At 42.3% G+C, this 13,658-nt stretch overlaps 1 protein-coding gene across 2 annotated transcripts in view; it reads left to right on the forward strand.

Moving 5' to 3' along the window:
- The window catches only part of SRC (SRC proto-oncogene, non-receptor tyrosine kinase), a 116,255-nt gene that overhangs the window by 73,247 nt on the left and 29,350 nt on the right, over window positions 1-13,658 (forward strand). The window contains exons 4-6 of one of the 2 annotated variants that reach the window (XM_073606528.1): window positions 364-378; window positions 500-598; window positions 2,191-2,294. In XM_073606528.1, coding sequence (XP_073462629.1) covers window positions 364-378; window positions 500-598; window positions 2,191-2,294 — 218 coding nt within the window. The remainder of the gene's footprint in view (window positions 1-363; window positions 379-499; window positions 599-2,190; window positions 2,295-13,658) is intronic. The other variant, XM_073606529.1, reaches the window with a different exon arrangement.

Here is a 13,658-nt window from a genome sequence, read left to right on the forward strand (position 1 = left end):
TCGCTTCTATAGATGGAAGAATCAGTTTGTAGCCAGCCTTAGAATTGGATGAGTTACTTTAAACATGCCTGTCTGCAGTAAATAGGTTAACATGCACACAAGATTCCATTGGTTATTCACTAATACAGATCAAAGGGGGAGCACTTTCAGTTTGGAGGATTTCCTAAAAAATGAGCCCAGAGATCATGAATTGCCATTGTGATCTTGGCCCCTTCGGTTTCTCTTTGTTATCTTGGCTCTTGGCTCTGTGCTTAGCTGTCTGTCTGTCTGTCTGGCTCCAGCTCTCTTTACAATCTCACTTTGCTTCCCTCTGTCATCATGCCTGATCCTGTGTTTTTCTCTCTCTCACATGCTGCATTGTAGGAGGCCAGATATCAGGTATGTGCTTGCTTACAACAGTGGAATGTGTGTGCATGCAATCTCTGGAGCTTTGGTTTCATGGAATATCAACAGGGCAGGTATCCTGTGAGTAACATTTTGTCATTGTTTGCATCCACAGGGAAGGTGACTGGTGGTTGGCGCGATCTCTCAGCTCCGGGCAGACCGGGTACATTCCAAGCAACTACGTGGCTCCTTCCGACTCCATTCAGGCTGAAGAGTGAGTACTATGACGCATAGGTTGTAGAAAAATATTTTTACCTATGGGATGTTCGATGAACGATGCTGACCTTAGGCCCGTACACACGATGAGAATATCTGATGGGGAAAAAAAATGCATGCATTTTTCTTGTATGATAAACGAACGTTTTTTGCGACATTAGTACAGTATTCGGGGCTTGACAAATACCAGGTCGCCGTGGCGACTGGAAATTGCGTCCTGGCGCTTGGGCTAGGCTGCAGCATCGGTCTGGATCCCCATGTGCTCCCCTCAGCCCACCCACCACACCATTCCCCCCCGCGGGCGCACGGATTAAAAGGTCAGGCTGGCCAGTAATTGAGGCCACAATTTTGCGACCTGCCGGAGTGGGATACAGCACTCGTTTGTGGGGACCAACGTCGTCTTATGGTGAGCGGGGCTGTGATGAGTTTGACAGCTGGGTGCTAGAGTTCTAGAGTTGCAGTTGCAGGCTTGGTCTGGCGCCCTTTCCTTACCACCGGTGAGTGCATATCAGTGCCACCCCATCAGTGAAGGAGAAAAGTTACTTATTTGCAAAATTTTATAACAAACTAAAAAAAAAATAATTTTTTATTTTTGGTCTTTTTTTTTGTTTGGCACCAGGCATGAGCAATTCCTATTGCCAACGCCCCAGACTTGCAGTTTTGGGTGCCGGGCAGCTAATTTAAAGAACTAGTTCCTAACTTTTTTAGCTGGCTCCTAGATTAAAAACAAACTTGTCAAGCCCTGATAGTATTTGTACGGAAAAAATTGCATGACCAAGACCATGCGTGCTTGGAAAGAATACAACACAATACATCACATCTGAAGTTGTATTCTGTCTTACAAGAATCTTCATAAGTTTAGTAACCTATTGTTTTACGATATGAGATTAGCTTGCAAAAAAAAGGATGATAATTCGTCCAATATTTTCGTTGTGTGTACGAGGCTTTTGTATAGAATGTCTTTTGTCATCGTCAAATGACAGAAAATCCTGTTTTGAAAATTTAAAAGAAAAATATATTTTATGAGCATTTTTAGGGAATGTTCATCAGTGAACTATATCAAGCTACCCTTGTATCGGAGATCTGGACCTCTGCTCTCACACATAGCAGTGGTTTGGATCTCCTAACCCCCCTTTCCCCCCTGCACATTGCTCCAATCCATAACGCTGGTCGTGGAGGTTGATCATTGTTGACTGCAGCACTGTGTATGGGTCCTTGTCAGATGGCTGTACTGTACTCTCTTGTGTAAGAGCAGCGATCTCGATCTCCAGTATGCTGTTGGCACAGGGTAGCTTGGCATAGTTTTTGATTTATACATAAAATTAAAAAACCTGGCATTTTTTTTTTACTCTTCCAAAAAAAAAATTTAAGAGTCACTGATTTGTATGTGAATGTATGTATAATGAAGAAAGCAAGGTAGTGCAGTAGCTGGATCGCTAGTGAAGATCATTGTAAGGTCGAGCAAGAATTGAAACCAGTCATATCAGGGGGATTGTTTTATTTTAATTTTTGTCCAGCTGTTTCTTATCCTGTAATACTGGCATGCAATTGTATATGCTTACTAAAGTAAGTCATCTCTGCCTTCCACAGGTGGTATTTTGGGAAGATCACACGCAGGGAATCTGAGCGATTATTGCTGAACCAGGAGAACCCACGAGGGACTTTCCTAGTGAGAGAGAGTGAGACCACCAAAGGTGAGAAGGACTTTTTTTTTTTTTTTTTTTTTACCGTTTTAAGCTGCAAAATGGTTTATATTTCAGTCTTGAAGTTTACACACCTATGCCACGCAGCCAGGGAGATCTGTACACTTTAAAGCCGGCCATACCTGGATTGAAATTCGGTCAGTTCAGCAGGAACTGGCTGAATTTCGATCCATCCATGTATGAGCACCCTGGTTGTACAGAAGTCGTTCTATCGCTTTTGCTTCTTTACAACCACCTGACCACCCTGTCAGGTGTCTCCCAAATGTTCAGTACCGCCTGTTATGTTTTTTTATTTTTTTTTTTCCTCTTAATTTACTCAAAGGGGTAATTCACATACTGTGCTGCAACTATGTGCCGACTGTTTGGCACATAGTTGCGGCATGGTCCCATTGACTTCAATAGATGTGTCACACTGTTTTAAATTTGCCACTAAGTTTACATTGAGTTAAGCGGCCGCCATTTTCACTTGTAGGTAGACGGTTGGAGGGCGGGGCGGTGTAAAAACATGGATCAATGACGTCTTAACTGCTTACTGCCACACCATTGTAAAATGACGGGTGGAAACTCTATTGTTCTGGGAGGACGTCCTCCTGAGAACTCGCCTCGCGCAATCTGTCACCTGCTGTATCCACCGAAAACAGCGGATTACTGATCAGTGTACCGGCCCGCTACCGGTAACATGTGATTGCTGTGACCAATCACAGCAGATCATATGACAGTTGTAAACAAATGGCTTCATGCCAATCATTGTATACAATTGTGTTGCCAGCTGTGATTGGTCACACGGATCACATTAGCTGTGGCTAATCACAACTATACACAGTGTTTATACACTGTCATCATTCAGTGTAAATATTTGCTTATAGCTTTGAAATTCACTGCTATAAGCAATCCTATTATGTGTAAAAAAACAAAACAAAACAAAAAAAAAACCTGATCAACTCCCCAGAGTGGTATGGTGTTACTATAGTAACACTGTATTGCTCTAGTCACAGTGTATAAAACAAAAAAAGTACCAGTCCGTGTCCCTGATCACCGCCACTCCAGTTTTATGAGGACGCTGTACTGCACTTGTGACAGTATGTAAAAAAAAAAATTTGAAAATCTATTTTATTTTCTAATTTTTCCTTGAGCTGTCTGCTTTCTAAAAAGGACTCTAGCTTTCCTACTGACTAAATAATAAACACTAATTTGGGTTATTTTTACCAAAGAAATGTAGCAGAATACATTTTGGCATACATTTATGAAACAATAATAGAATCGCAAAATTTTATAATAAACAAAAAAATTTTTTTTTTTTGTTTTTTTTCAAACTCCATGACCTTTTATTTGTGTGAAAAAAATGATAAATATTTCTTACAAGTATAGGGTTGCATGGCCGTGCACTTATTCAAAATGTGATGGCGCTGACAATTGGACTGGGCAGGAAGGGTGTAAAAGTGCCCAGTATTGTGGTTAAAGCGTATTTTCATTTTTGCTGTTTTTAAGTTTGAGAACCCCTCAATGTTTTTTTGTGTTAATGTTTGCCGTTCACACAGCATACCTAATTTTTACTTATCTTTTCCTAAAATTTCTTTGGATCGGGATTATACATTGTATTGTATTGGCAGCTTCTATTGCTTACAATAGATGGCAACGTGCAGATAAGTGACAGACAGACACAAGGGGGAACTTTTTTAAGTGCATGAACATGCAATGTACCACCAAGCCTTAAGGCTACTTTCACAATGAGGCGCTTTACAGGCGCTATAGGGCTAGGCTAAAATAGCGCCTGCAAAGCGCCTCTCCTGTCACTCCAGTGTGGAAGCCTGAGTGCTTTCATACTGGAGCGGTGCGCTTGGGGGACATTAAAAAAAGTCCTGCAAGCAGCATCTTTAAGGCGGTTTAGGAGCGGTCTAGACATCGCTCCTAAAGTGCCCCCGACCATTGAAATCAGTGGGCTTTGCGGGCACTTTTAACCCCTTTTCGGCTGCTAGCGGGGGTTAAAAGTGTCCCGCAAGTGGCCGAAGGGAGCCGCTAAAAATAGCGGCGCTTTACCGCCCACGCCCGGCGCGGCTCAGTGTGAAAGTGCCCTAATATTCTTTAACACTTTAAGACAGACAGTTCTGCACATCTAGTATACGACTGATAATGGAGATCTGTCAGCGCAGCACAGAATAAGTTAATTATGGCTGTGAAAGTGGAAATATATATTAAGGACACCGCATTTCTGGGAAGATCAACAGGTATTTTCTGTACTTGACTCCATACCATTGCAGGGCAGAAGCGACGTCAAAACTTCATTTCCACCCATAGCTCTTAAAGGGACATTTATTTATTTATTTTTTTCCAAACAACTTTTTTTTTTTTTTTTTCTTTATTGCATTTTAGTATAAATATGAGATTTGAGGTCTTTTGCACACCAGATCTCATATTTAAGAGGACCTGTCATGCTTTTTTTTTCTATTACAAGGGATGTTTACATTCCTTGTAATAGGAATAAAAGTGGCACAATATATTTTTTTAAAAGAACAGTGTAAAAATAAATAATAAAAAAAAAAATTAACGCGCCCCCGTCCCATGCCGAGTACGTGAGTAGTGCCCGCATATGTAAACGGTGTTCAAACCACACATGTGAGGTATCCCCGCGATCGTAGGAGCGAAAGCCATAATTCTAGCCCTGGACCTCCTCTGTAACGCAAAACATGCAACCTGTAGAATTTTTTTAAACATCGCCTATGGAGATTTTTAAGGATAAAAGTTTGTCGCCATTCCACGAGCGGGCGCAATTTGTGTGTGACATGTTGGGTATCAATCTACTCGGCGTAACATCATCTTTAATAATATAAAAAAAATTGGGCTAACTTTACTGTTGTGTGTTTTGTTTTTTTTTTTTTGTTTTTTTTTTTTTAATTCTAAAAAGTGTTTTTTTTTCCCAAAAAAAGTGCGCTTGTAAGACCACTGTGCAAATACGGTGTGACAAAGTATTGCAATGACCGCCATTTTGTTCTCTAGGGTGTTGGAAAAAATATATACATTTGGGGGGGTTCTAAGTAATTTTCTAAAAAAAAAAACTGTTTTAAACTTGTAAACCCCAAATCTCAAAACAAGGCTTGGTCCTTAAATGGTTAACAGATCAAGCTGTCCAGCAAAAATAACACAGCGGGTTGAGAAAAAAACATTTAACACTGACAGCTCAGTGGAAATAAAACCCTCCTATCAATTTCAGCCAAGGAACCTGCCATCTTTGCCTCTGTTTGATTTGCAGCTGCCATTATGCTGCACATGTGATTTTAGTTCTGACACCAGCCATTTGATGGTTTGACATTTTGGTTGAGGATACAAACAAATGTGACAGCTGAATCCCATGATTCAGTAATCCCAGTTTAGTTTGATTTTATGATTTACTGCTGTTCAGGGGCTCTGGGCTTCAGCAAATGGGCAGCCTTCAGCAAGAGAAAACGGGAGCAATGCTGGAGGCAATTTACCACACACGCCAATTTTGGTGGCATAATTATTAATGTAGAATTTGTGTTCCTTGCTAAAGAACATTCTTATTTTTTTATCAAATTGTTATGGGTAAAGTTCCACTGTTGAACCCAAAAATGGTTGAGGGCACAATTTAAATGTGACCAGTGCATTCCCAGTATGCCGGGAATGTAACTGTTTGTTTTTTGAAACCGTTAAATTAATGAGTTTAGTTACGCTTTAGCACGCTCCCCCCAGACTCAGTGCCAGATCATTAGGTAAAAATAAAAGGGGGGAAAAAAGGCCTAAAAAAGAAAACCAACGCAGCCACCATATTGAGGATTGGTGGAATACAATATGTTCCATGTTTGTTTTTTGGATTTAATACTGCTTTAAAGTGGAACTTTACCCATAACAATTTGATAAAAAAATTATGTTCTTTGGCAAGGAACCTACATTTCAGATTATGCTACCAAAATTAGTGTGTGCTGTAAAATTAGCCCAGAGCCCCTGAGAAGCAGTAAATCATAAAATGGAGCTAAACCCATCTATTAAACGGTTACATTCCTGGAATGCCAGGATTGCTAACTTTCACATTTGCTTGTGTCCTTAACTGTCAAACCATCACATTTCTGGTATCATAACTGATCACATGTGCTGCATCATGGCAGATGCCGATCAAACAGCAGCTTCCTAGGCTGTAAATAAGAGGGTTTAATTCCCCTCCGGGCCAATTCTGGCACTCCGGTCCTGCATGTAGAAATCATCTTTTTTTTCTTTCTTTTTTTCCTAGAAAATTACTCAGAACCCTCAAAGATTATATGTTTTTTTAGCAGAGACACTAGGGAATAAAATGGCAGTTGTTGCAACTTTTTATGTCACACAATATTTGAGCAATGATTTATCAAACACTTTAAAAAAAAAAAAAAAAAAAAAGTTTCATGAATTAAAAAAAAATAAAAACGTTACCCCATTTTTTTTTTTTTTTTTTTTTTTTTTTTTTTTTTTTTTGTATAAGGTGAAAGATAATGTTACCCAGAGTTGATAGATGCCTAACATGTCACGCTTTAAAATTGCGCACACTCATGGAATGGCACCAAATTTCGGTACCTAAAAATCTCCATAGGTGACACATTAAACATTTTTGCAGGTTACATGTTTATAGTTACAGAGGAGGTCTTGGGCTATAATTGTTGCTTTTACTCTAACGCACGCAATGATACCTCACATGTGCGATTTGAACACCGTTTACATATGTGGGCGCGACTTACGTATGCGTTCGCTTCTGTGCGCAAGCACGGGGAGGTGTTTTAAATTTTTATTTTATTTTTTTTATTCTTTTATTTTATGTTTATTTTTACACTTTCTCTTTTAAAAAAAATGTGATCACTTTTATTCCTATTACAAGGAGGTAAACATCCCTTGTAATAGGAATAGTGCGTGACAGGTCCTCTTTATGGAGAGATGTGGGCTCAATAAGACCCCACATCTCTCCTTCAAGCTGAGATAAAAAAATAAACTCTCCCGGCCTTTCCAGCCGCATCCTTGGCTTTCTTTACTTCCGCCGGCCCGGATGTGACGTCATCGCGCCTGGGCCTCCAAGGGTCATAGAGATGACTGGGGACCATCAGAAATCTCTATGGTAAACTTCCGATGGCGTCTCATTCTTCGGCTTGCCGATCTCAGGGGGCGAGCCGGAAGAAGGACGATCAAGCGGCTGAACTGCCGCTAGGATTGTTCTTACGGTGCACAGAATCGCCGGCTGAAAAAGATATCTGGATGATGCCTGTAGCTGCAGGCATCTTTCAGATATCCCCACTCAAAGTCCATGACGTCCTATGACGTGCCTTGAGCGGGAAGTGGTTGTAAACTGCTGTTTTTTGTTTTTTTTTTCTAAACCTGCAATGTAAAGCTATAATGTGCTAGTATGCATCGCATACTAGCACATTATGTGAAACTTACCTGAAAAACTAAGCCTTCCAGCGATGAGCTGTCATCACTGGAGGCCGCTTCTGGCTTTACCCGTCGTCGTCTTTTACCCGTCGTCGTCTTTTACCCGTCGTCGTCTTTTACCCGTCGTCGTCGTCTTTTACCCGTCGTCGTCGTCTTTTACCCGTCGTCGTCGTCTTTTACCCGTCGTCGTCGTCTTTTACCCGTCGTCGTCGTCTTTTACCCGTCGTCGTCGTCTTTTACCCGTCGTCGTCGTCTTTTACCCGTCGTCGTCGTCTTTTACCCGTCGTCGTCGTCTTTTACCCGTCGTCGTCGTCTTTTACCCGTCGTCGTCTTTTACCCGTCGTCGTCTTTTACCCGTCGTCGTCTTTTACCCGTCGTCGTCTTTTACCCGTCGTCGTCTTTTACCCGTCGTCGTCTTTTACCCGTCGTCGTCTTTTACCCGTCGTCGTCTTTTACCCGTCGTCGTCTTTTACCCGTCGTCGTCTTTTACCCGTCGTCGTCTTTTACCCGTCGTCGTCTTTTACCCGTCGTCGTCTTTTACCCGTCGTCGTCTTTTACCCGTCGTCGTCTTTTACCCGTCGTCGTCTTTTACCCGTCGTCGTCTTTTACCCGTCGTCGTCTTTACAGGTCTGTGGACTCCAGCTGTGTGACTGACCTGAGTCGCGATGTCACTCCCGCGGGGAGTCACCGTTTACAGCACAGGATTCTGAAGGCCATTCCTTCAGGCTGCATTCACACCTGAGTGTTTTCAGCTCGTAAAACGCCTTAAACGCCCAACATCCCATTCATTTCAGTGGCACCTGATCACATCTGAGCTTTTTGTCACCTGAAGCAAAACACCTGAAAAATGCCTTAAGCTCAAAAAGGAACGAGCTTCTTTGGGGCAGATTACAGGCGTTTTTCTGCTTTTTACATTGGTGACCTGTACAAAATCGTGGTTAAAACGCGTAACTTTGAAACGCTCAGGTGTGAATACAGCCTTAGAGCGCATGCGCTGACGATGTTATCAGCTGCATATATAGTAAATATCTCCTAAACGTTCAGGAGATTTTTACACTACCTATCGGTAAGCCTTATTATAGGCTTACCGATAGGTACAAGTCAAAGATTGAAGTTTACAACCACTTTAAAGCTGAGTTCCGCCGAAAATAAAAAAAAGTCAGCAGCTACAAAAAGTGTAGCTGCTGACTTTTAATAATCAGTCGCCTGTCCCATGGTCCAGCAATGGGGGCGCACGAAGCCTCGCTCCTATCCATGGCGCCGGCATTCTTACTTCACAGCCGAGCATGCGCTGCACGCTGTGAATGGCTGGGCAATCTTCTGGGACCTGTGACATGTCCCAGAATATGGGAGGGGGGAGAGATGAACTTCCTTCCGGGGCTGCGGAGCCCAGAGAGGAAGTGGGAGCTGGATGCCTCTAAAAAGAGGGTATCTGCCCCCCCCCCAAAAAAAAAAAAATTAACATGCCAAATGTGGCATGTCAGGGGGTCACCGTCACTTAAGCGGAAGTTCTATTTTTGGGTGGAACTCCGCTTTAAGGCTGTCGGCAGATTGGCCTCTGTGTTTAGAGGCATTCCAAACGCGGCTAACCGCGGCAACTCAGCTGTTTTTCATTTTTGGCTATTTTGAAAAAAGTAGATGAATTTAAAAAAAAATGTTTTTTTCAAACGCTTCTAGATGTGAGCGCCGGTTTCTAGCTGTCAATGAATGAATGATTTGTAAAGCGCTGCAAATGTGAACTGAATCGCTCCAAGGCGCTAATGCGTTTTGTGCTGTCATCTTCTTAGAAGAGGAAGGTCTTGAGTTTTTTCTTGAAGGCCAGATAGTTTTCTTCCATGCGGATGTGAGTCGGAAGAGTGTTCCATTGTCGAGGTCCTTGGACTGAGAATCTTCGTTCTTCCCTTGCTTTGTAGCGGTATTTGGGAATGAGGAGGAGGTTTTGGTTAGATGATCGCAGATTGGGGGTGTGTAGTGTTTTATTTTCTCTCGGAGGTATTGAGGGGCGTTACCTTGTATGCATTTGTGGGTGAGGCAGAGGGTCTTAAATGTGATCCGATTATTTACGGTTAGCTAGTGTAGGCTCCTCAGGGATGGGGAGATGGACTTTTTCCTGTTAGCAGTCTTGCCGCTGCGTTTTGGATGGCCTGTAGGCGCGCAAGCTGATATTGGGGTAATCCTGTGTAGAGCGAGTTTGTCAAGTTAAATCGTTCAGGAGAGGTTGAACAACGTACTGTGTACATGAAGCCTAAAAGGGGCCAGTCTGTGGTGATCTAGCAGGACTTCATTTTCTGACTAAAGTTCCACTTTAAGCATATAAAAATGGAGATGGTCTCTGATTGCGTCACTTTGCACGTCATTGCTGCTTTTTTGTGTTGCCTTATAGAATAAGCCTTTGTGACAGAAGCAGAATCCTGGGAGTTTTCTAGTATGGAGGCCATACATAGTGTGTGGAGATAGTGAGGGAACACTGTGTGTCTGTGTAAGGATTCTCTGTGCTCTCACATTCTGGTTCTCACCATACATTCCCCCCTCCCCTCCTCCTCAGTCAGGCCGCCTTTGGCAGTGAAGGGAGGGGGGAACATTTCGGGGAGGAGGGGGAGCAGCAGCAATAAGTGGGTCAGTGAGATAAATATTCGTGTAACCCGTAGCAACCAGAAGTGATGTGTGTGCCGGAGGCCTCAGGGCTCCTCTTGTGTGTGGAGCTGGGAGGATAGATGCTGTGTGTAGTCTCCCCGTCCTGATGTGTTCCTTTTCATTCCGCAGTAATGGAAGCCACAGGCAGGCCCCCGAACTCTAATTTCTCCTCATATTTTCACACAGGCCTGTTTATTTCATTCCTCTGTCACTTGGTTGCCTCCAGCTCTGTCTGAAGCGGTTACCTCAGAGTGATGCTCTTTTTGTACAAAAAAAGCAGACCTGTCTCACCCATAATGCACTTCCTGCTTTATATTTACATATATATATATATATATATATATATATATTATAATCAAATTGCGTTATCCCTCTGTGTTCTCCCATTTTATTACATGTTGGTGTTCTTGTACAGGTGGTCCCCGGGTTACAAACGACTCAAATGGAGGGAGACAACAGGAAGTGAGAGAAAATCTTTCCCTAGGAAGGGGAATTCATTCCTGTAAGAGTTATCATGGGAAAAAGGTGTCTCCACTGATACTTTTATCACCAATCCTTGTTTCCACGACAACCCCAAATTTTCAGAATCCAATTATCACAGGGACAAAAAGTGAGGCGAAATCTTCTGAACAGGGACATGGATAGCAACACAAATGTTACAGGGGTGTTAACTCTTCCTTATGCTATCCAAAAAAATGTAAAAATTACTTTTTTGGCTGGAGCTATACTTAAAAAATGTACCTGTTCTGACCTGCATACAAATTCAACTTAAAGGGGTTGTAAAGGTATGGGTTTTTTCACCTTAATGCATTAAGGTGAAAAAAAAACACTCCCAGCCCCCCCTTTACTTTCCTGAGCCCTAGAACTTGACCCACGGGGACGTCTCTCTGTCTCTCTGCCCGGGGTTCTCAGCTCTTGATTGGATTGATTGATAGTAGCGCAGCCATTGGCTCCCACTGCTGTCAATCAAATCCAATGACGCGGGGGGCGGGGCCGAGTGCTGCATGCGGCCTCTATGGACGCCGAATGCTGGACTCGGGAGCGCGTCCGCAAGGTAACCCCTCCCCCCAGGAGAACGCTTCTCCCTGGGGGTTATCTGATGTGGGGAGGTGCCGCCGAGGGACCCCAGAATTCGGGGCCACTCTGTGCAAAACGAGCTGCACAGTGGAGTTAAATATGATATGTTATTTAAAAAAAAAAAAAAAAAAAGAACCATTACAAATCACTTAAAGAACAAATCTACAAGACCCTATCTTGTTTGTAACCTGAGGACTGCCTGTACTCTAAACTCCACAAAAATGGAAAATAAAATACAGTATCTACTGTAGCAATCTCATGATACTCCACAAATCAGGTACAAAACACGTGACATGCTGCTTTAGTGTTCTATCTATCTATATGTATATGTGTGTGTATAGGGCCAGTGAGGTATATTGTGAGGTAAAGGGCCAGTTTGACCAAATCTTTTAATTAAAGTGGGAGTAAACTCACATGGTTGATTTTTACCTATAGGTAGGGCTATAATAAGGCTTGCCTATAGGTACAGTAAATATCTTCTAAACGTACACCGTTTAGGAGATATTTACTTGTGAATGGGCTGGTGACATCGCCAGCGCATGCGCTCTGAAGGAAAAGCATGCAGGTGCCATTCATTCAGAGTTCTGTGCTGTGAACAGCGGCTCCCACATCCATGCGCGGGAGTGATGTCATCGTGGGTGGTCCAATCAAAGGACCAGAGCTCGCCAACCTGGAAGGAAGACTGGGTGAAGATTGAGGCCCTGTCAGCGCTGGAGGGCTTCGTTTTTAAGGTACTTTAACTGGCAGTTGCTCAGTCATGCAATGCTGAGCGAAATTTCTATCTTTTTTTCACACAAATAGAGCCTTCTTTTGGTTTGCTTTAGATCACCACTGGGTTTTTTTTTTGTTATTTTTTGCAATATAAATGGAAAAAGACCAAACGTTTTGGGAAAAAAAAACAATATAACCAATAAATAAAAAAAATTCTTCATACATTTTGGCCAAAATGAATTCTGCTACGTCTTTGGAAAAAAATCCTATTAAGTGTGTATATTGATTGGTTTGCTTGAAAGTTATAGCGTCTACAAATTGCGATAGTGTGGCAGAAAATCAACCAACCCCCCCCACCAGCGGACTCTTCCAGCAATGTTGTAGGGATGTTTTTCTTCAGGTACAGGGAAGCTGATCAGAGTTGATGGAAGATGGATGGAGCCAAATACAGGGCAATCTTAGAAGAAAACCTGTTAGAGTCTGCAAAAGACTTGAGACTAGGGCGGAGGTTCACCTTCCAGCAGGACAACGGCCCTAAACATACAGCCAGAGCTACAATGGAATGGTTTTGGTCAAAGCATATTCATGTGTTAGAATGGCCCAGTCAAAGTCCAGACCTAAATCCAATTGAGAATCTGTGGCAAGACTTGAAAATTGCTGTTCAGACTCTCTCCATCCAATCTGACAGAGCTTGAGCTATTTTGCAAAGAAGAATGGGCAAAAATGTCACTCTCCAGATGTGCAAAGCTGGTAGAGACATTCCTGAAAAGACTTGTAGCTGTAATTGCAGAGAAAGGTGGTTCTACAAAGTATTGACTCCGGGGGGCTGAATCCAAATGTACCACACACTTTTCACATATTTGTAAAAAAAAAAAGTTATCATTTTCCTTCCACTTCACAATTATGTGCCACTTTGTGTTGGTCTATCACATAAAATCCCAATAAAAATACATTTTACGTTTTTGGTTGTAACATGACAAAATGTGGAAAATTTCAAGGGGTATGAGTACTTTTTCAAGGCACTGTACATGCTCGGTTCAATGGTACAATGTCAATATGAGGTCCACAGAATGATTATGGGGCATCAAAATAGTGCGGTGTCCAGTATTGTTTCAGTTATGGGACATAGAACATTTAGCAAAATGGGACCTAAAGCAGACCATACACTATACAATCTGTACAATTTGTGTACAGTCTTCTTTACATTTACCCAAGCAATCCATAGTATGAAATCAGGCCGGCCCTTGCGCTACATAGTTGATGGTGTTATAATTTATTATTTATTATTATTTTTGTACAGGATTTATATAGTGCTGACAGTTTATGTAGCGCTTTACAACTTGAGGGTAGACAGTACAAATACAATACCCTTTTAATACAATAGGAATCAGAGGGCCCTGCTCATTATAGCTTACAGTCGAAGAGGGAGGGTCAAGAGATACAAGAGGGGATAACTGTGGGAGATGTGCTGATGGAGAAAATAAATGTACAGTTGTTAGGTGGGGCCAGATAGGGATCATCTGAAAGCAGACA

The sequence above is a fragment of the Aquarana catesbeiana genome, linkage group LG12, assembly GCF_042186555.1.
Source record: "Aquarana catesbeiana isolate 2022-GZ linkage group LG12, ASM4218655v1, whole genome shotgun sequence".
In the NCBI taxonomy this organism is placed as follows: Eukaryota; Metazoa; Chordata; class Amphibia; order Anura; family Ranidae; genus Aquarana; species Aquarana catesbeiana.